Genomic DNA, 21,958 nt, shown 5'->3' with positions numbered 1-21,958 from the left:
GTGGTTTTTAGAAGAGGATGGAAGTGATGTTTTCTCAGGATAATTGTGGCTTTTAAAGCAGGAACGGAAGAACCGGAAAGGCTGGGAATGCTAGTTTTCCCACTTAAATGCACCATAATCTACTCTAATACATCACAGCCGTTTCGGTCCATTCCTCCCCAAAAGGGAGTTTACACAAACATTTTCCTTACGCAACTCTTAAGTAGGCTACTCATGATTGTGTAGTCATTTCTTAATTAGCTGTTTTTTTTTTATAGCTTAATAACTTAGAATATAAAACCCTAAAACACTAAAAGTTTTCTGTTTATAAACCTTGCTAATAGCCAATAAACCTTGACTAATAGGCCTATTAGACAATAAGAGAAAAACTGCTATAAATTGTATAGCTAGTTCCATAGAGGTCTTAAAGTTACAGTAGCAAAAACTATTAATTGTAAGAGTCACAGAGATGGTGGTAAAAGTCATGAAAAGCTAAATTATATTTATTTTGCTGCTAAAAACTTTACCAATATTTTAAGTGATTAAATAAATTACAATTATATGATAAGTTATTATATAATAATAAATTATATATAATTATTACTATATTAAATAAAATATGAGAAATAATATGTATGTGTGGGCTAGTCATATTCTATGTTTACATAGCTACAGTAAAAAATTATTTTTAGTTAATTTTAAGGGTCAAAGAGAGGGTTTAAAAAGTCAAAATAAAAATAATTAATATTAAAAAAAAGAAGATTTTTTTTTTTTTGGTGGAAAAAAGTGTTGGGAAAAGTCATGATCATAAGAAGGCAAATTATATTTATTTTTACTGCAAAAACCTTGACCAACATTTTAAGTGATTTTATAATACAATATATAGGCTATTATAGTGTGTGTGTGTGTGTGTGTGTGGGGGTGTCTATATTATAATAAAATAATGCATAATAAAATACATAAACATATGAAATATTATATTAGCTATAACAAATTAGATTAATGATATATATATTTGACTACTATGATAGTATATATTATATTACAAATAATATGTGTGATTATTTTAAAGTCTTTAAATTGGTGGCTATTAGTGGTCTGTAAGAGGAATACGAGTGTCTCTAGTTACTTAGAAAGTGCATGTGATTATCAATATCATTAATCAGAGGTTTGAATCTGTCCTGTATGTGTGTGAGTGTGTGTGTGTGTGTATTATCTGGTTGATTAGCTCCTTGCACTTCTAATCAAGTTATCAAGACTCTATAATGCTCCTCAAAAAATTCATTGCTGAATTGAGCATTTGTAATCAATATGTATATGAGAGCGAAAAGAAAAAGTAGGGAATTTTGTGTGTGCGCACATTTGTGACAAAGAGGCAGAAAAGGCAGAATGTGCACAGGTGAACAGAAAAAAAAAAACTGTCATAAAATATCCTGTTTGTTTTGCCTTCCATCCAGTCTGCAGATCAGCAAGTCCTCTCTGCACACGTCAGTAGATTTATTATCTGCTGAAAGCAGGAATTCTCAATCTCTTCTCAGCCTGGAGTCTTTGGTCTCATCTCCCCTCATCTCACTCTGAGCCTCTGCAGCAGATCCACGGCTTCATAGAGATATTTGTCTCCACACTCCTGGAGAACAAGACTACCTGTTGTTCTATCCTTCCTTTATTAAATAATACTTTATAGAGCTGGAAAACCCCTTCAGTGTGTGATAAGGAACAGATCTCTACAAACTTTGAGACAAATATGTCCACTGAAACCCCATGAGACAAAAATTGTGTTTGGGAAGTTATACAGTAGAATACTATTGAGTATTGTAGAAATAAAGATTCATTAGATAGTTTGATATGTGTACCACACAAACACACACACACACACACACACACACACACACACACACACACACACACACACACACACACACACACACACACACACACACACACACACACACACAATAGGTGGAGGCAAGTGACTGTTTTTTTATGAATGAGTCAATGAGTCATTCATTCAAATGAATCGTTCAAAAAAGCTGAGAAATAAATGTGACTGTCTTAAATGAGTCACTGAATCATTCACCTCAGTGGTTTGGTTAACCTAGTACTGTCTCGATTAATAAACATTTATGTTTGCATAATATATGTGTGTACTGTGTACATACAGTATGTATATTTTATAAAAAAACACACAAACATATAAATAAAACACAAAATATAAATCGTACGTAATTAATCATGATTAATCAATTATACATACAAATATACACAGTAGACAAACATATCACGATTAATCGATTTGACAGAACAAGTTTAAATAATACAAAATATAAGTAGATTTTTTATTATATAAAACACTTGCCAATTGTCTCATATTCTGATGTAAAACATTTAAAAATAAAACAAATGCTTTATGTTTAATGCCCTTTTGAATAACACTCTTAACAGAACTGAATCTATCAAAGGGGTCATATGACGTTGCTAAAAAGAACATTATTTTGTGTATATGGTGTGACGCAAAGTGTATTACTATATTAATTACTGTTTATTATGACTTATACTGTCTTTTTACACCTTGCGTTGCGTAAACATAAAACCATATCTGGAGAAACGACAAACAACAAGCGCTACTCTACACTGCTCAAAACTCATCATCAGTGCCAAATTCTTTAAATATGAAAACGTACTTACAGACTGTGTGTCAGAAGCATCAGACTGTCCTTGCAAAATTGGAACTGCCCCACTTTATAGAAACAGACACCGGCATTGTAGGCTACTCTCACAGGAAACAGTCCTCGTCCTCCGCAAAATGACGTGCACACGTCTGAATTTGGGTTAACTTGTTCCTGAAAAGTGTTGTAAATACAACTTAACCACTGACTTCTAGTCGTGTCCTCTTTTGGAAGGCCAAAGAAATAAGTTTCGCTTTCATATTGAAACACACAGCGTCTCCACAACATGGCAGCGGCGGCAGCAACAGCAAAAATAAAAGTTAGGCCTTCTTTCTTTGCATGAACATTTGGGCGGTGTTATGCAAATCTTCCCACATCGTGACGTAGACGTGGGGGTGTGTTAGAACGAGCCGTTTTAGAGGGTATTGTTGACTCTTAACTTTTATAAAGAATATCTCTTTGGATTTGAGACTTTAGTCTTTGCAACTTTACAGATCTTCTTTATGCACCAAGAGCTTGTAACACTTCAAAGAGAAAGGAAAAATTGAAATCGCATCATATGACCCCTTTAAATAATAAGAGTATTTGTCATCCATAAGTCATGTGGAAACTCATAGCATACAAATGACACCGCTTTCTGAGAATGAACCAGATTAAACGACTGTCATTTCACACTCACAAAAAAATTTGCATTTAAAGTTTGTGAACCCTTGTGCAAACAAATAAAACAAAACAGCATGCCATGCTCGTCTGCTCAAATCCTTAAAACCCCTCCCGTTCTCAACCAGCTGTCTCATCCAGAACAGGTTTAACTACACCTGCCTTCACTTCCTTATTTATGTGCCAATAATCTGTGAGCTATGAGAAAGATTCAACCTCATAGTCAGAGTGCAGATGAGCAGTTCACTCTAAGAGCGAGAGAAGCAGGCAGGAGAAGCATCCTAAAATACATCAGGTATATATATATATTGTATACACTAAAAATGGTTTGATATAAACTGCATCAAATCAAACCCTCTGTGATGCACATATTATGTTTGTATCTATTTCAGAGCTTGTTCTTTTCAATGATTTGCAAACCTATGAATTCGTCACTCATTTAACTCAGAGCTGATCATGGGGGCTTCACAGAGCAAGGATAAGATGCAGTGCAACAGATACCTGAACGGAAAAGGTCCTCCGCCGCTGACTGAGACAGGTGAGCTTCTAAACACTTTCTGTCAAGCACATCATTGGTCAATTTGACATACACTAGGTATATGACACTGAAAGACAAATGGGACACAAAAATATGCTTCCACTTTTAAGAATGCATGAATGTTATTGCATTAGATAATCAAATATGAAACCATACAGCTTTTACATACACAAAAAATGACAAAAGCACACTTTTCAGGCAAATTCTAGCTTGCTTTTTTTCCAATAAATATGTATATTATGAATTATTGTTGGCTCCTCGTCAAATTGCTTTTGTTCCTCTTTTGTAAGCCACATTGGATAGAAGCTTTGGAGACAAATGTTTGGAGACTTTGTGGTTGTCAGACAGGAACATGTTCATACAGTAGTTTATGTAATAAACTATACATGGTTAGACTGCTAGAACCCCTGTGTGAGTTTGAACTCTGACATGGACCTGTTAGTTAAAAAAAAAAAAAAAATGAGCTCAGGAATGTGAAGTAATCTCTTATTTAGTGTCTGTTTTATTTTATGGCTGTTCAAACAGATGGTCAAGGACCAAACAACCACAAAAAGAATAGTGTGATAAAACAAGGAAACCAGCCAGATGGAGGGCAATTGAATTGGAATATCGAGAGACGGAGTTTGCCGGGACATTCTGACTGTGACACCATTCAAATCGTCTTTCATTTTGATGACGGAATCCAGTCGGTGAGCTTATGATGTGCTCTTATTTTTTACAGTATCACTTCGACAATGTTTAAGTATCAAGGTGAATAGTCACACCTTTTCAGAGTATCACTGACAACTCTAAAACATCTCAGTTATCCGTCTTCCTGCTCTGTGGAATCCCGTCTGGCCTGTTTCTCATTCACTTCCACAGGGCAAATGGAGACACTGACAGATGTGTGCTGATAACTACTGAAATCCCCTGTCATGATAGGCACTAATGCCTGAAGTGTTTACAAAGCACTTTGCTTGAGCTTTCATACAGTGTCCCATCAGAGCTGTTTTTCATGTGAATGTATAACTTGAAAAACAGCTTTACTATAGTCCCGAAGTTTTACTTTTGTTTTAGGCATGTAAATAAATTATTATAAATAATAAATGAATATGTTCTTATATCATTTGTTATTTATAATTTATTTTATATAGAATTCTATATAGAATGTTTTATATTCTAAATCGTTTATTTAAATGTAAAATAATTGCTCAGAATAATTGCTTTCTACACTTGAAGTTCAACTTGATGTCCATATAATTGTTATTAACTTTTATTTTGTTTGAGTTATTTTAGTACGTTTTTAAAAAAATGTTTATGTATGTGTGTGTGTGTGTGTGTGTGTGTGTGTAAAAATAAATTAATAAAAAAAAAATCAAACAGTATACTGTATATGTATATATATATATATATATATGAAGAGTTCATTTGCAAAAACAGATTACTCCTTTTTTTAAATGTTCAAAAATCATGTTTTTTTGGGTTGTTTTGATTAAATAATAATAACTGAAAATACAGCTAACTAACACAATAAAAACAATAAAAAACATGATATCACAATAATTAAAACATGATTTATGAAAATTAATAAAATCGGAGTTATCTGTTTTTGCAAATAAACTCTTCACACACACACACACACACACACACACACACACACACACACACACACACACACACACACACACACACACACACACATACACACACACACAGACATTTAACAAAAAAGAAAAACTAAAACTAAATGTGAAAAACATCACAACAAATATACACTTTTTGTGCTTATGTTTGTATGAAAATAGTTTTATAACTTTATTTAAGTATGCAAGTGATCAGCTTAAGTAACTCGCCCTGCAGGACAAGCATCCTCATCCAGGACACAGCTACAAGGGCACTGAATTTGTGGCCTACCTGCCTCAGAACACCACAGGGACCAAGATCCTCCGGTTACTGGAGCAGGCCTTCAAACACAAGCTGCTGTTCACTGTGGCAGCCAATAGCAGCGGTGAATACTGCGTGATGCCTGCAGACATACCACTGAAGACTCTGGACAGTGGGGGACCTGGAAGGTATATAACAATTATATTTATAAATATGAAATGAATATGAAATGAATTCCAAATAATAGATCAGTGTTCACCAGAGTTCATATTCATTGCTGAGTTCAAATATAAATATTGTCACTTTACTAAACAACAACAACAACTACAACAACAACATCCAGAGAAGATATACTTTAATTAGCACTGTATTTTTTCATTATTTAAATGTTACAATTAAAATTTCCATTAAAAAAAAAATATATTAAATGAAAATTTATTTATTTATCTATATCTAGAAAACAATTTTTATTTTATTTTATTTTTACAAAAGTTAATTTTATTAAGAATAATAAATCTGTAATAAAATCTAATTTCATAACTGTTTTAAAAATTATTATGTTTAACATTTAGTTTTTTTAAATCTTTTTTATCTCTCAAATTTTCAGCGGGCCTCCTGGGGGTCCCCACTCTATTTCAGATAATTGTACATTTTAATGTTGACGTTAAATAATAATCCAGTAATTTTATCTGTCTTATTGTATCAGCTTGGGCTATCCAGATCCAACGTACTTGAAATCAGTGATGAAAAGTCTCAAGGTAAAGGGGATCAAATGAGAGAGTATGGACTACTAATACTACAACTGTTGATTCCAAACCTCATCATGACCTTGCATGATCAAGATATGGATATGGATGTGGCATGATTACATGAGGTTTGACATGCCCAGATCTACAGAACATGGTCAAGGCTGATCAATTTGAGAATGAGGACCTTTAAATGTCGAAACTGAGTTGCAACGATGCACATGGCGACTTGTGAGATGTATTGTATTTTTTATTAAAAAGATGAAGAATGAAGTAAAACAGTATTGTATACACTGCAAGCCACTGTACAGTATATTTGTTTAAAGTGTTTTAAATAATTTAAAATAAAAAATGTATTTAACCATTTTATGGATTTTCAAAAAAAAATTCTACATCAGTACATTTTCTTATACTCATCTGTGTTAGTATTATTTATATGCTGTTTATTAATATTTTGAGTTAGCTTCGATTTTCTATTTTCAGTTTCATTTAAAAAATATATTTCTATTTAGCTTTATTTTTTTTTTTAATTGTTCTTTCTGTATTAGTTTAAATTATTTTAGTACATCAACTTAAACTTTTTTCAGTTTTTCATCCAAGATCTATTTTCAGCTTTCAGTTAACAAACATGGATTTTAATTGTTTTATTTTAATTTTATTTAACAAAAACATCACTTATTCTTATTCTTTAAATTAATCTGACTCAAATATTGATTATAGATTATTATAAATGAAGAAAATAAGGAGCAATTCAACATTAAAGGCAGCGAGCATCGCATAGTACTCTTCTCCACCTGCTCAGTCCGCACCGCCTGCCAGGTGAAGTCAACACATCCTCTGCAATATTTCCTCCATGCCTGAAATGTTTCTGCACATTGCCGAGTGTGAACTTTCCCAGGCTGACGGTGGCCCTCTGTTCTCCTCAAACTGAATTACACACCAGGCTTCATACTCACAATAAAGAGTAATCGGATTGGCAGGCCCCATTAGAGAGGGCTCCGTCATCTCCAGGGGCGTTCTTAAACCACTTTCTCGTGGACGCTCCGCCAGGAGTCATCCGTCCCGACTGTCAGCCTCCACCATGACTCTGACAGCTATCAAATCTGTTCCTGCCCCATCCTCCTTCAATCTGCGCTGTTCTCTGCTCCTCCGTCACAGCTCCCTCCCTCCCTCTCTCTCTCGGTTCACAACCCAGAAGAGCCAGGCTCTGTCTGGATGTGACACAAGCCTGCCTATGACTATGTACCCTATTATTTTAATTATTTAAAGCTGCAGTCTGCAAGCTGCAACTTTTTTTGTTTGAAAATGATCTGAAATACATTTTTGAGCAAGTACGTAACCAGCCAGTGTTAATCTTCTTACCGTAGCCCAATTCACAATGGTAAGCATATAACAGTGTTTTCCAATTTGGTAGGAATTCGTGGGAAATTCAAGCATGCCATTGCGTCATTACGTCATGTCTGTTAACATGAAGTTGTCCAGGCTTGTAGGCTATACTGCAAGGTGAGAATCCTGTCGGTGGCGGATCGTTTATAGCCTTTTCTCACAACAGCTGGAATAATTAAAACTCATTTTGATGGCGGACTGTAATCCAGAAAGGATTATGTGTTTATGAAACATATGTAAGTGACAGAAATTAGATTATATTCCTGTTTTAAATATGCATCTGATTACAGATAGCCTACATGGGATCACACAAGGTTTGTACTTTAAAGAGAACCAGTTCTAAGGAAGAATAATTTGCATTAAAACAAATTGTTTATATGAAATTCGAAATAGTGTGACAATTAGAATGTACAGAATTTAAAATCTACATGTAATGCTAATACACACTAAATACACGTAGTAGTCACGCAATGTTGATGTTGTTAACATTAACAAGTATAGCAATAATTATAATTTGCACAGTTTGATGTGATATGAGGTAAGAAATCATTAGATTTAATCACAATTGGTAGCGCAATTCATTGTAATGCTTTTTTCTTCAGTTGGTCAGAACAAAAGTGGCAGACTTGTTACTTTTTTATTCAGATAAAAATATCCAGTCACTCTCGATGTCACGTCGGTGATTGACGAATTGGAATTGGGATCTCGCTTCAAGAGACCAATCTACTTCAAGTGTAACTAAACGAGCCAATGCACAATGGCATGCAATTATTGCATCCAGCTGCCGCTGATCACAGCGTGAGCATAAAAAGGCAGCAGGTACAATGCATACCAGCTTTTTGGTTCGGAGCTGAGCGATCACATCGTTCTGCTCCTGACTAGTCTACTGAGAAATGAAGACTAATCTAGTTCTCGTCATGGTGGCAGTCAGGCGGTGGCTAATTCAGGCAGTAGCACAAGCGGTCTGAGGGTAACAGTGATGGCAAACCCTCCAGGGAACCAACCCTTGGGGGACCATCGCTCCTCTTGCACTCCGCAACCAGGTGAGCCACCAAAGGACCGGCCCGCAGAGAGGGTTGGGGTCGAGTGGAAACCTCCACCACGTCCCGAGCCCTCGGGGTTGGATTACTGGTTTCTCGGGGTGGCTCACGCTGGTTCTCAGCGCCCTGCCTCGGTTCATTTCTTCCCAGAGGTGCATGAGGAGTTCATCTTTTACTGCCGGAATCAGATCTGCTGGTTCCTCCTCCCTCACCACCCTCGACGGTGGTGCAGCTAGGGGGTATACGGGGGTCCACCTGGTGGAGCGGTCGGTTGCAATGCAGTTGTGTCCTAATACCGCTTCCACCCAGTAGGGCGAACCGTGCCTCCCCTCCCGAGTCTGTAGGTACTCGACTGGCCAGCGATGCTTATACGGCCTGTGGAGAAGCTGCCTCCGCCTTACACACTATGGCGTTACTGCACGTTCTTCAGGCTAAGGCACTGAGGGACCTGCACAAGGGTGGTCATGACCCAGAAGTTCTCAGAGAACTCCATACCACTACTGATCTCAGGCTATGACCGACGAAGGTTACTGTGCGGTCTCTGAGCCATGTGATGTCCACTTTGGTGGTTCAGGAGTGCCAAAACTGGCTGTGTCTGGTCGATATGAGGGACGCCGACAAAGTTTGGTTCCTTAATGCCCCTGTGTCCCAGACTAGCCTCTGCTGCGGCATCTTTTTTCATATTGTGACATCAGAATGCAAAGAATAAAATCAGTTGGAAAATAATGCAGCTGACTGAAATAAGATCTTGCAGTAGATATTCTGATTAAGCCATTTTGCATTAAATTACCAAATGTTACGTTATACCCTTGACGCTTGAAAATAGAACAGAAAGGAAAGTTTACAGCTCACTGATGGATAAAGATTATTTGCAGCAAAAACAAATGATTTAAGATTATTTGTTTCAGTCTTTTTGAGCGGAACTTCCCCAAACCGGAAGTGCCTGCCATACATTAAAATGCAGTAGACTTGTTAGAAAAATGGGCAGCTAATGAATCTGAAGTCTTGCACATTCACAGAAAGAGCTTACTTCTGCTTTGCAAAATTGAGGTGAGTTGAATCATCAGTGACTCCTTCCTTTCCTCTTCGTTAAGCAATACAAAGTTCAGAAATGGTTGGCGTTCTCCTCATGAGGGGAGTATTTGTGGTGTTTTGTCATGTCTTCACCACTGGGGGGCTGAGTGTTGGTTTGTGCGCCGGTTGCTTGTGATGAATGAGCTGAGGGTGTGTTTTCATTAGGCTGTTTAATTTGGAGCACAATTAGACTTCATCCTCTTTTAGAATTCAAAGCAGATTCTAAAGTTGTTAATTAAAAGGCCGAGTCACAGACAGTGAAGATGGATGTGAACACAGGGAATCCTCTTCAACAACAACACTGTGCACCAAAGTCAATTCTTCCTTGTCTAACTAGCTGCTCTCCTCTCCCTATCAAAACTAGTTGGTAATTGCTACCTAATTCCACAGTTTGTCTTTGTTCTGATTTGTTTGTTTGTTTAATCTCCTTTCTTCTCATCTAATGTCTTTTTGACTTGTTTTGTGTTGTTTCCTTTTATCTCATCTCCACTGCGCTTCTCATTTCCTATGCGTTACTTTTGTATTTTCTCATTTAAATAAATTTAGTCTTGAATCAACTGTTTATGTGCCCTCTTCTCATTTTATCTGACCTCCTTTTCTTCTCCACATCCAAAACTAGTTAGTATCTATCTACCTCCTATTGTTTTGTCTCCTCTGCTCTACTCTCATCTTGTCTCATCTTATTATAGTATCTCGTCTCATCTCACCTCAAATTATTCCTCTCCTCTCCTCTCCTCTCCTCTCCTCTCCTCTCCTCTCCTCTCCTCTCCTCTCCTCTCCTCTCCTCTCTTACTTTTGTCTTTTTTCATCTCATCTTCTCCTCGTCTTTTTTTCATTCTTGTCTCATGTCCTGTCTTTTCTCATCCCATCTCACCTTGCTCCTTTCCTTTCTTCTCCTCTCTTCTTCTTCATCTTTCTTCATCTCACCGGCTCCACTCTTGTCTCATTTTATCTCAGCTACTTTTTCTGTCCACTCTAACCTCTATACCCAAAGCCGTGTTTAAAATGTTATGTATAAATGATGACCTCGGGTCCAGCTCCCTTTGTTAATTGCGCCGCTCCTGTGGGAGATTCAACGAAATCACTTTGCAAATAACAGTACAGCTGCCCTTAAACAGCAGCTCTGAGGAGCACAAAAAGAAAACACAGGTTTCAAAACAGCACGTATCATCCGCCGTGACACAGGATGTTTTTTACAAACTGTCACGAGATTCTGTAAAGCCGTCAAAACCAAGAAAGCGTGTTTTGACGGACACGGCACATCCCAGTTTTACAGTCCCTATAAACCTTGGCGACAAGGGGAGTGAGAAATAATACAACGTCTCTTCGCTCCAAAGCATCCGTGCGAAAACGGCAGCTGCCACGGTGGCACAGGGAGTGAATCTTCTAAAGGAAATGGTTTATGAAGTACTAAATCTCGATGTGGAGATGGATGGAGTGTTTCTAGCCCTTGTCCCTGCATGCTGATAGGACAGTCCTGTCCCTTCAGGTTAACGCTGAGATAAAATGAAGACCAAGGTGAAAGATGACACATTTACGGAGAGAAATGTCGGTTGGAAAGGAAAGAGGAATTACCCATAATTCTTTGCAAATGTATTTAGAGAAGTATCTTTTACAGAAGTAACAATATGAATTTTTGATGATGGATACTGAGTCTAGTCAATGCTAATCGCTCAAAAGCTCGACGGAATGAACGAGGAGAAAGAACAGTAGATGTGTAGACATGTCGCGGTTGGGGAGGGGAGCGTGTCTCGGTTTGATTTACGATGCTGTCGTTCGGTATCCTCTCAGGTACCTGTTGTCTTGCTTTCATAAAGCCACCAACACAAACGCATTCACTCTTTAGCCTTCCAGCTCCATTCATCAGCGCAGAAGGTCCCTGTTTGACTCTTTTCATCTCAGGCCCTTCGCAAACGCTATTCTTTACATGGCCAAATCAAAGCAGTCAGAGATCGGCCTGTGCAATAACCTCCAGCCTCTTTGTGTTCTAAGGTTAGTCCCGCTATGTATCCGGCTGCCACACACAGTCACCGCGAAACGATATCTCACTCTGAGCTGAATGGACCCGAGGTTTCTATAGAGTCAATCCCTGTGATAGTGGGGTCTACTATGTGTCGGTGAGTTAAGAGAGATGGAAAGATAGACGTGCTGCTCTTCACTTTTCCATTCTCAGGACTGTACAAAGAGACCAGAGCTTTGGGTCCGAGTGCTTTGAGGGTCTGACATTAGAAAATCGCACATAATGGACCGCTGTGGTAGATGCGAACTGTGATGTCGCTCTCAGAAAAAAAAGTACAAAAGATGTCACTGGGGCGGTACCTTTTCAAAGGCACATCTTTGTACCTAAGCAGTCCATATTGGTACCTTATTTACTATGGATACAATCTGATTTTTTTTTTTTTGCCTTAATTGTCTTGGAAAATTTTATATACTAAATTACTATAACTAAAAGTGAAATAAATGAAAGCTACAGGCACATAGAAATGCAAACAACAAAATAATACAAATGACAAAAGCATTATTTATAAATAAAATAAAGTATATAAAGTATATATTATATATATAAGTATATAAATAATACAAAAATAGCACTGGAATTGAGGTAAGAAACAGCATGCAAAACTGTAATTTAAATTTAAATGCAAGGAAGCAGAAATAAAAAGTAAAATAAAAAACTAAAATTCAATTAATTAAAATTAATTAATTTAATTAAAAACCTTTGAAAGCTTTTGAACTTTGATGCTTTAAAGTTTGAAGGTTCATAGGTCACATGGACAAAGATAGATATGTCCTATTCGCGTAATCATGCAGCGATATGTACATTAAGAGGCTTTGAAAGGATTTTATGATGCTTTAATACTGACTTTTCATCCCCAGAATTGATCCAAGTTTGTCCTGGTGGGTGAACCGCTCCTGTAGGTGGATGAGCCAAACTGCCCAATCTCTCCTGGCACTTTGTGATTTATGACCTTTTTGGTGACAAATCACCTCGGTTACACCGCATTGGAATAGCAGCGCGTACAGTCGGCCTACCTTAAATCAATGGCCCATTGTTCCTCCTCTGTGGACTCTCTGCGGCTGCCGAACAGGGACAAAGCCATCCAGATCTGCTGGAGAACAGCATTGCTTTTAGAGCGCTCAGAAAATGGTGAACTTCACATGTGCACTGCTGAGACAAAACAACTCAACATATTCATTTAACCCTGAATTAAAAATGGGTGGAGGATTAAAGGAATAGTTTGTTACTCAACAATAAATAATTTGCTGGAAATTGACTCCAGGATGTAGATGAGTGTTTTTGTTCATCGGAACAGATTTGGAGATTTAGCATCACATCTCTTGCTCACCAATGGATCCTCTGAATGGGTGCCGTCAGAATGAGAGTCCAAACAGCAGATAAAAACATCAAAATAATAATCCACAAGTAATCCACATGGTGAAGGCCTAGTGGTTAGAGAGTTTGACTCCTAACCCTAAGGTTGTCGGTTCGAGTCTCGACAATACCACGACTGAGATGCACCGAACCCCCAACTGCTCCCCGCAGCATAAATGGTTGCCCACTGCTCCGGGTGTGTGTTCACGGTGTGTGTGTGTTCACTGCTGTGTGAGTGCACTTTGGATGGGTTAAATGCAGAGCACGAATTCTGAATATGGGTCACCATACTTGGCTGTATGTCACATGACTCCGGTCCATCAGTTAACATCTTGTGAAGTGTTTGTAGGAAACAAATTCATCATCAGAGCTGGGTAGATTACTTACAAATTGTAGTCCATTAGTGATTACAGATTACTTGATGAAAACTCTAGGTTACTGATTTTAAGTAGTTTTCTGACCAATTTTTAGATTACTTGTATATTACTTTTATCTTACTTAAACTTACCATATTTCATATTGCTATAAAAAAGCAAAGAGAAAGATTTTTTTATATCGACGTCATTCAAAGGGATTTGGCTGACGAAAACATTTGGGAATCCCTTTATACGAACAAATATTAATAAAAATAAAAACATCAATTACAGTACACTGCCAAAGTCTTTCAGGTTTAAAATACTGTTGTCCAGACTTCCATAATCAATAGTTATGACGACATTGTGTTTGACAGCTATATATGACCAGTGTTTAGTAACTTGCATAATATCATACTTCAGAGGTGCTATTTTTTCACCCAAATTCAGAAGCATGGTTTGCAAATTTATTTACATTACCATTCAACATTTTGAATATAGTCAAAGTTTTATAAATTGTAATATACTTTACAAGTACTTTATTTTTGGAATCTGATTACATAATCTAGATAACATCAGTTACCATACCCAGCAAGGCATTTTAACTGTAACCATTGAGTCTGGCCAAAATGATTTGTGCATAATTATCTCCTGATTTAGATGCCATCAACTTTTTCACAGGAGAAAGTAATATTATGGATAGAGGAATGCTGGTAACCAAACAGTTCCATATGGAACGGAAGTCGATGGGACCTGAACTTGTATTTATGGGTGGACTTTCCCTTCAAGGTCTGTCCATCCCTCTGATAGGCTTTAGATTCAGACTCATGAAAAATGTGCCATAATGACATCACACAGTCATCAGGACTGACCGTACAATAAACTCTGATGACTAACTTTGTTTTCCTGCTCCTAAAGGTCACAGTTTCCTCTATCTATGTCCAGCTGGATGCACTGAGAGCTATTCTATGTTATTTTTTTATTATGTGTCCATGTCACATACAATATTTCTCTCAGGCCAATGGATCAGCCTTTCATTTGTCAAATGCTGTATGTTGATGTTGCATATTTTTAATACTGGAGAATTGTAGAGTACAGTATGATTATTTGAAGATGCCATTTGTCTGTTTTTATACTGACAAAGAGAGTTTGTGAGAAAGTAATGAGTGCTGATAAGATTGGCCATCCACCAAATAAAGGTCACGTCTGGTAGGCTGTTGGGTTATTGATAATGAATAATTGATGGTTTATTGTTACTTGTGTTCCACCTATTCACATGAATCATAATGTCTGAGGCAGGATGTGAGGTTTTATGTCTAAATCTGTACTGACATTATGAAATAAGGATTTAAAATTAATGATATTTTTTTTTGAAGAAGAAGAAGTTGAAAGTGGTGTTCTGAAGAGCGGTGTTTCCTGTGTAAAAGCAGCCATGATGTGGGAGTGTTGTGGGTGGAGTAGTAGTTTTTTATTTATGTATGTATTTATTTATTATTTATTTTGGTATGTTTTTTAAACTATTATATTGACAAGAATTTTTTTTTTAAATGTGTATTTTATTGTCTATATACAGTATATTTCATTCGCCTTTATACCAACCTATTATTAAAATAAGCCTTGTACTACAAAATGTACTGCTAACCAACATTACAATACAGGGCTTTCATATAATAATAAAAACTGAACTTACCATGAACCGTGTCTAATATACAAACTGTACAAACTGAGCACAATTCTCACAAACACAAAAGACCATCAAAGTAACACAATATTGAAAAAATGAAATAAATGTTAATAAAATATGTCAAATGTAACATAAAACAACCTAAAGAGCATAAATATTAAAGGAAGCATAAGTATTAAAAATTAAATGAAATGTGATGTAGGATTTAATTAAAGGGGATTTCCCCCCATTTTTCAGTAAAATCTCATTATGCATGGAAAATCAATTTTAATATATTGTTTTATTTGATAAGGTAACTTACAGTGAACAAATTAACAGTTTTTTACTGTAGAATTTTACTTTTTTTTTTTTTTGGAAGTAGTCCAATAGGTAAGAAAATTTGCACAAATGTTTGGTTTTAATATTTTCAAGCAAATTGTTTTGTTTGTTTTTGAAATAAGTCTATTTGTTGTATTATTGTGAAATATAATTTAAAAGAACCATTATTTTAAGTGTTTACTATTTGAACAAAAGTTTAAAATAACAATTTATTTGAAGTAGATTTTTTTTTTTTGTATCATTATTACCATCTTTGTCACTTTTGATCTATTTCATACATCCTGCTGAATTAAAGTATTTATTTCTTTTTCTAAAAATTCTTTAGATTGGTAATGCATGCTTGACTTAGCAACCACTGCTAATTGATCTAACCGATCAGCCTGATTGGTCCCGTGTGAATGTCCCGGTTCCTCTATAAAAAAAGAAGCTGAAATTCCTTAAATTGAAGAGTCTGATTTTAAAGATTTCCTGAACCGAGTGTCTATTCTGATCAGAGGTTACAGCCACACAGCTGACAGAATGAAGCACTAATGGCAGGCCTGAGAACTCTCTTTTATGTCTTAATAAACCTCCCTCGCTTTCTTTCTCTCTTTTTCTCCCGCCACCAATGAGAGACAATGCCTTTTCTCGGTCTTAGATAGGAGGCTGCCCACAGAGGATTAGCTTTCTGTCAGTGGGTCTGTCTCTTAATGAGTGGGACTTCACATAACCTTCAAACCGGGCCGTGGAGCCGCCCAATGCCTGACAGCTCGGCCCATCTCCCCTTGCACCAATAAATGTCAAGCACTGATCTCTCTCTCCATCTCTCCCATCGCCTTGCTCGGTCTTAACGGGGGTCCCATAAATCTAACTGGCCCTTTTCTCCCGGGTCTGAGTCGAGGCCTGAAAAATGACAGTTCCTGGGCGCTCATTTTTATTCTTTATTTCATATCCTCCTGTCTATCCTACCGACCTGTATTTAAAGCACTGATACAACGACCGTTTGCCTATAGGGCTCAGGGTGTGAAGAGAGTGACTTCATAACTCACCTTAGATTAACAGAGAGAACGACCACAGGAGAAAGAGAGGGAGAAGTACTGGAATTGAATGGGTTATGGGGTTATTTGAAGGGCACCGCAGCGGCTTTGTCATTCTCAATGTGATCTTTGGCATCAATTTCTTATTACATAATACATCACTCCAATCAGGAGCAGGGGTTTGTTTGTGGTCGAGGGTGTTTACAAAGCATTGTAAAGGATTATGGTTCGCTCTGTGTCTCTTTATTACGGACCAGGGGAGAGCGAAAGAGAGCATCAGTGTGTCCCGGGGCAGAGCGCTATAAAGGGCGCAGGGCCTTGCAGGCTCATCTGTGCGTGTGTTTTGTACACATATGAAGACATACATCACTGCCACTATGTTAAATTGTAAAATTACTTTTTGTGACAGCAGAATTCATGTTTATAGCTGTTAAGATTGCTTTGGAAAATAAAAATTCTTAAAAATGTCTGTTTGTGTCTTATTTTATCCTGATAAACTCAAAATGCATGTCGGCCTGTGCAGTGTTAAAAGAAACAAATTTGTAATTTGAGATAGATTATTATTTATCTATAACCACCATAGCAATCATAGTGGCTATGTATAAAAAAAAAAAAAAATAGTGACGAAAGTGACGTGGACATTCAGCCAAGTATGGTGACCCATACTCAGAATTCGTGCTCTGCATTTAACCCATCCGTAGTGCACACACACAGAGCAGTGAACACACACACACACACTGTGAACACACACCCGGAGCCATTTAATGCTTATGGTATTGAAGGTGGAGAGAGAACTGTACATGCACTCCCCCCCACCCACAATTCCTGCCGGCCCAATGGTATTGAAGGTGGAGAGAGAACTGTACATGCACTCCCCCCCACCCACAATTCCTGCCGGCCCAAGACTCGAACTCACAACCCTTCGATTGGGAGTCTGGTAAAGTAAAGTGAACTCATTGTCATTAGGGATGAACCACCATAGCAATCATAGTGGCTATGTAATTTTTTTTTTTTTTTCAAAAATATTATAAAATATAATTATATTAAATATATATATATAATATATTTAAAATAACTAAAAAAATATAAAATAAAAACATAATATAACATAATATATGTTTATAAACTGTGTATATTTATTATATATATATATATATATATATATATATATATAAATACAAACACATGCATGTATTTAAGAAAAATGTTGTTTACATATTAAATACATATATATTTAAGAATAAAATATAAGAATATGAATATATAAATGTGTGTGTGTGTATATATATATATATATATATATATATATATATATATACACACACACACACACACACACACACATACAACACACACACACACAGTAAAATCGCCCATTCAAAAATAAAAATATATATAATGAAAAAAAATAAAAAAATAAGAAAAAACTAAAAACACATCACAAAAAAACACACTAAAAATTCTAACAGAATAAGTAAGCACTAAATTCATGTCATGAAAGGACATTCGAAAACAACCTGGAGTGATCCGCCCTGAGCATTTGGTGGACATCACAGGGTCGGAATGGATATTTTTCATTAAATTAAATGGCACAGCGAAGGTCCTGTCCACCTGCACAATTAGATGCTCACTTCAGACTTGTTCACGGTGTTATACTGAAAACACAATTATCAGTAATTGGCTGCTGTTCTTTGTTGGGAAGGCCAGGTTATAGATTTATCCCATGGCATTGCAAACAGTAAAGTAATTAGGACGAGAGCTCTTTAAAGGACCTGATTTGTGTTGAACAGGTTGAGCTCAAGTATGTGTTTAAAGCTGAAACAACTGTTGGAATGCTGTCGAGTGGCTTTGCATTCTCTTTAAGCAGTGACACGTGTTTGTAAGTGGTACATAAGTAGTCATGCAGCTGTATGACTAACTTACAATACGCTTAACAAATGAAACGAACGCACCGGAGAAACCTGGTTTTAAGTGCCTTGCTCAAGGGCACATTGGCGATTGCTCATAAATTGTATTCTGCATGAATAAAAGGAATAGCTCAGCCAAAAAAAAATGATAAAAAAAATTGTTATAATTTAGTCACCAAGTTGTTCCAAACCTATGAGTTTCTTTTTTCTGTTGAACATAAAATGTGGCTAACCAAACAATTGCTGGTCCCCACCCTTATTTTTTCTCATCATTTGTTGGTTGGTTGCTCTCTCTCTCTCTCTCTCTCTCTCTCTCTCTCTCTCTCTCTCTCTATTCTTCTAATAAAACTAAGAATATGTATATTTTTGAGGATTAGTAGAAAGCAAGTAAAAGAGTAAGATATTAACACTTTTTCATAGATTGTATCTTGAACATAAGTGTCTGTTTTTGAGGATTATTAAATACTATAACTATAAAATATGCTATAGTGCTATAAAAAATAAATAAATAAAGAGAGAGAAAACCCAAAAAATGTCTCAAATTATGCTCAAATTTACTGAAACCCCCAAAAACTGCAATAAAACGACTCAAAGAATTCAAAAAGATGAATTCAACTCAGATGTTATCTACATTTATTTTATAACTGCAGAAACATGAGACAAATTTGATTCTCAAATGAAACAACTGAACCCCGTTAAGCCTCCTGAAGTTTAAATGAGCAACGTCTGAGCAATAAAACATTCCTCCTCTTATCATTTTTCCCAAAATCTCTCTCTAACTCACCCACCCTCTTAACATCACCAATCTCCATGGCGATTATCACACGGCCATTACTACAATCCCGATATCGTCCTTGATCTCTGTCTCTCTTTGTCGTCATTAAGCTTGAGCCTTAAAAAAACCCAAAAAAAAATAATCCCAACAACCCCCCCCCTTTGCTCAACCAATTCTACCAAAAATCATTTTTTCATTTTTTTTTTTTTTTAATGCCCTCCACAAGGGAATTGCAATTATTTGTCATTTTAATTCATTTGGTCAGGGACTGGGAAAAGAAAAGGGACAGGAGCTTGTGTTCGACATAGTGAGCGCTAAAGATTCATGGTTCTGTCTTCGGGCTCAAATTAATATTTGAATGTAATTATTACTTCCTCTGCCATTAACGCACAGGCCAAATGAAATCATGTGAGTGAGGATTTCATTAATTCACTGAGAATCTAAAAGGAAAATAATATCACAGGCAAACCACCCCTGCAGATGAGTGGTTGGATGCTTTAAATAGACAGTCTGTTGAGCATTCTGATGGAGGCTGATTCGTGCAGAACCACATAAAGAGAAAGGGCAAAGACATTTACAGATGCTTCATTTGCATGAATCAGTGGTAAAGGACAGACATCAGGCTTTTTTTTAAAAAAAAGTAAGGGGATTTAAACCATTTTACTTGGCTTATTTAAATCTATAAATTACAACACAAGCTGTTTAAGATGTAGCCTAGCATTTGTGCATATGATCTGACACATTCAGCTGTGGTAACTGGTGTTTAAATCTGGCTTGCGACCCCCTTTTTTCACAGTTTTCCAACTAAACCAAATATTATGGAAGCACATTTCAGTAAATAAATAAATAAATAAATAATCATATAAAGTCAAAGTTTTGAGATAAAGCAAAATTGACAAAAGTCATAATTATGAGATAAAACATAAAAATTATGAGATAGAAAGCCAAAATTATGAGAATTATGAGACAAAGAGTCACATTTACAAGATAAAGTCAACAACAACAAAAAAAAAAAAAAATAAAAAAAAAAATCATCACAACAAAAAAAAATAATTGACAAAAAAAAACTTACTATATGAACTACTCATCACATAACAAACTTAGTCTATCTATCTAACCAACCATCAATAGTATATATCTTACTATAATTTCAACATTTGTCATTATTATGCTTTCATATTTAATTTTTTTTGTCATAAGGACTTAGTATCTCATAGTTTCAACTTTTAATGTTATTATTATGACTTATTATCTCCTAATTGTGCTTTTTATGTCATAATTATGATATCTCATAATTTTGAGTTTTTATGTTAGTATTACGACTTAGTATCTCATAATTTAGTTTTTATGGCATATCTATTATGCTATTATCACATAATAATCAACACTTCATTTAAATAATATGCTTTATGACTTTTAACTTCTAATATTTTTTTCTTTTTTTCCTTATTATGCCTTAGTATCTCCTAATTTAGCTTTTTATGTTATAATATAATATATAATAATAATATAATGACATGGTATCTCATAATTTCAACCTTGTATGCCAGTATTATGACTCAGTATCTTATAATTTCTATATTTTTTTTTCTTATAATTATGACTTATATCATGACTTATGTCATACTTAAGATTTACCAAACCATGTTTTTCTTATATCAGAGAAATAGGCTTCCATATGATTCAGTCAAATAAATTAATTAATTCATAAATGAAATGCTAATAAAATATGAATACATTCAAATAAAGCAGCACAAAATAAATAATAAAACAATATTAAAGTAACAGAATAAAAAGCTAAAAACTGGCAATGGTCAGCAACTGATTTAAAGAAAAAGTAAACCAACTTATCTTAAATTCAGGCGACATTGGGTGCAACAGATTAATGGTCTCCATTCCAAGTTCACACATCCCAATCAGAGAACACGTTGGGTTTCTCCCTGTGATTTTTTTTTCCTGTGAGAAGGGGACAAGATTGGTGATGACAGGCCTAGTGAGGGGAAAGAGATGTCAGAGGGGTGCTGGTGAGAGGCCTAATGCTGTCAGGTAGCGCTCTCTGCCTATGTGTCCTCAGGATATGCATGCCACTCCATGATGCTAGTAGAATTTAATCTGTGCTGATAGTATAACAACATATGCAGGTCTGATTGTGCAGGAGAGATTTTCAGATGATGGTATTATAAAGTATAAGTAGGAGAAGGCCAAATTGGAGGGCAAAAGTGGTGTGGTAAAGACATGGGGTGATATTCATGTCATGTGAAAAGAACCTGACCAGCATCAATAACAAAACACAGGTGTGCCTCAGGTGCAACTTCAATGTCTTGGAGTCCTACTTGGGCAACAGGTTAACTAGTCAGCTGGAAAAACTGGCTTACTTCACCCTGTACTCTCAGCACTGGGGTGCCACAAGGTTCAGTGTATTGAACCCTCACAAAAGTCAACTACCACAAAGGCACTGACAATTAATAGAAATATAGATGTCAATTTAAATGCAAAATTAGTTACATGAATTTTAATTCAAACTACTCACACAAATTAAGACAAATTTTGTTCAATCAAATCAACATTATATTAAATAAA

The 21,958-nt window shown here is 36.0% G+C and overlaps 1 protein-coding gene across 2 annotated transcripts; it reads left to right on the top strand.

Annotated features, from left to right (window-relative positions):
* The first annotated feature begins 3,482 nt into the window (after positions 1-3,482).
* dtx3l1 (deltex E3 ubiquitin ligase 3L1) lies at positions 3,483-6,751 on the top strand. 2 transcript variants are annotated; one of them, XM_042752398.1, is made up of 5 exons: positions 3,483-3,600; positions 3,698-3,843; positions 4,369-4,532; positions 5,683-5,894; positions 6,413-6,751. In XM_042752398.1, exons 2-5 carry the CDS (start codon positions 3,762-3,764, stop codon positions 6,480-6,482), a joined length of 528 nt encoding a protein of 175 aa, XP_042608332.1. In that variant the 5' UTR covers positions 3,483-3,600; positions 3,698-3,761; the 3' UTR covers positions 6,483-6,751. The 2 variants fall into 2 exon arrangements, with proteins under 2 accessions (XP_042608332.1, XP_042608333.1); XM_042752399.1 differs by having other exon boundaries at positions 3,492-3,600; positions 3,754-3,843.
* The last annotated feature ends 15,207 nt before the right edge of the window (positions 6,752-21,958 follow it).

This window comes from Cyprinus carpio, chromosome B24 (genome assembly GCF_018340385.1).
Source record: "Cyprinus carpio isolate SPL01 chromosome B24, ASM1834038v1, whole genome shotgun sequence".
NCBI classification, from domain to species: domain Eukaryota; kingdom Metazoa; phylum Chordata; class Actinopteri; order Cypriniformes; family Cyprinidae; genus Cyprinus; species Cyprinus carpio.
The sequence above is the reverse complement of the archived record's forward strand: the minus strand, read 5'-3'. Positions and strand labels throughout refer to the sequence as shown.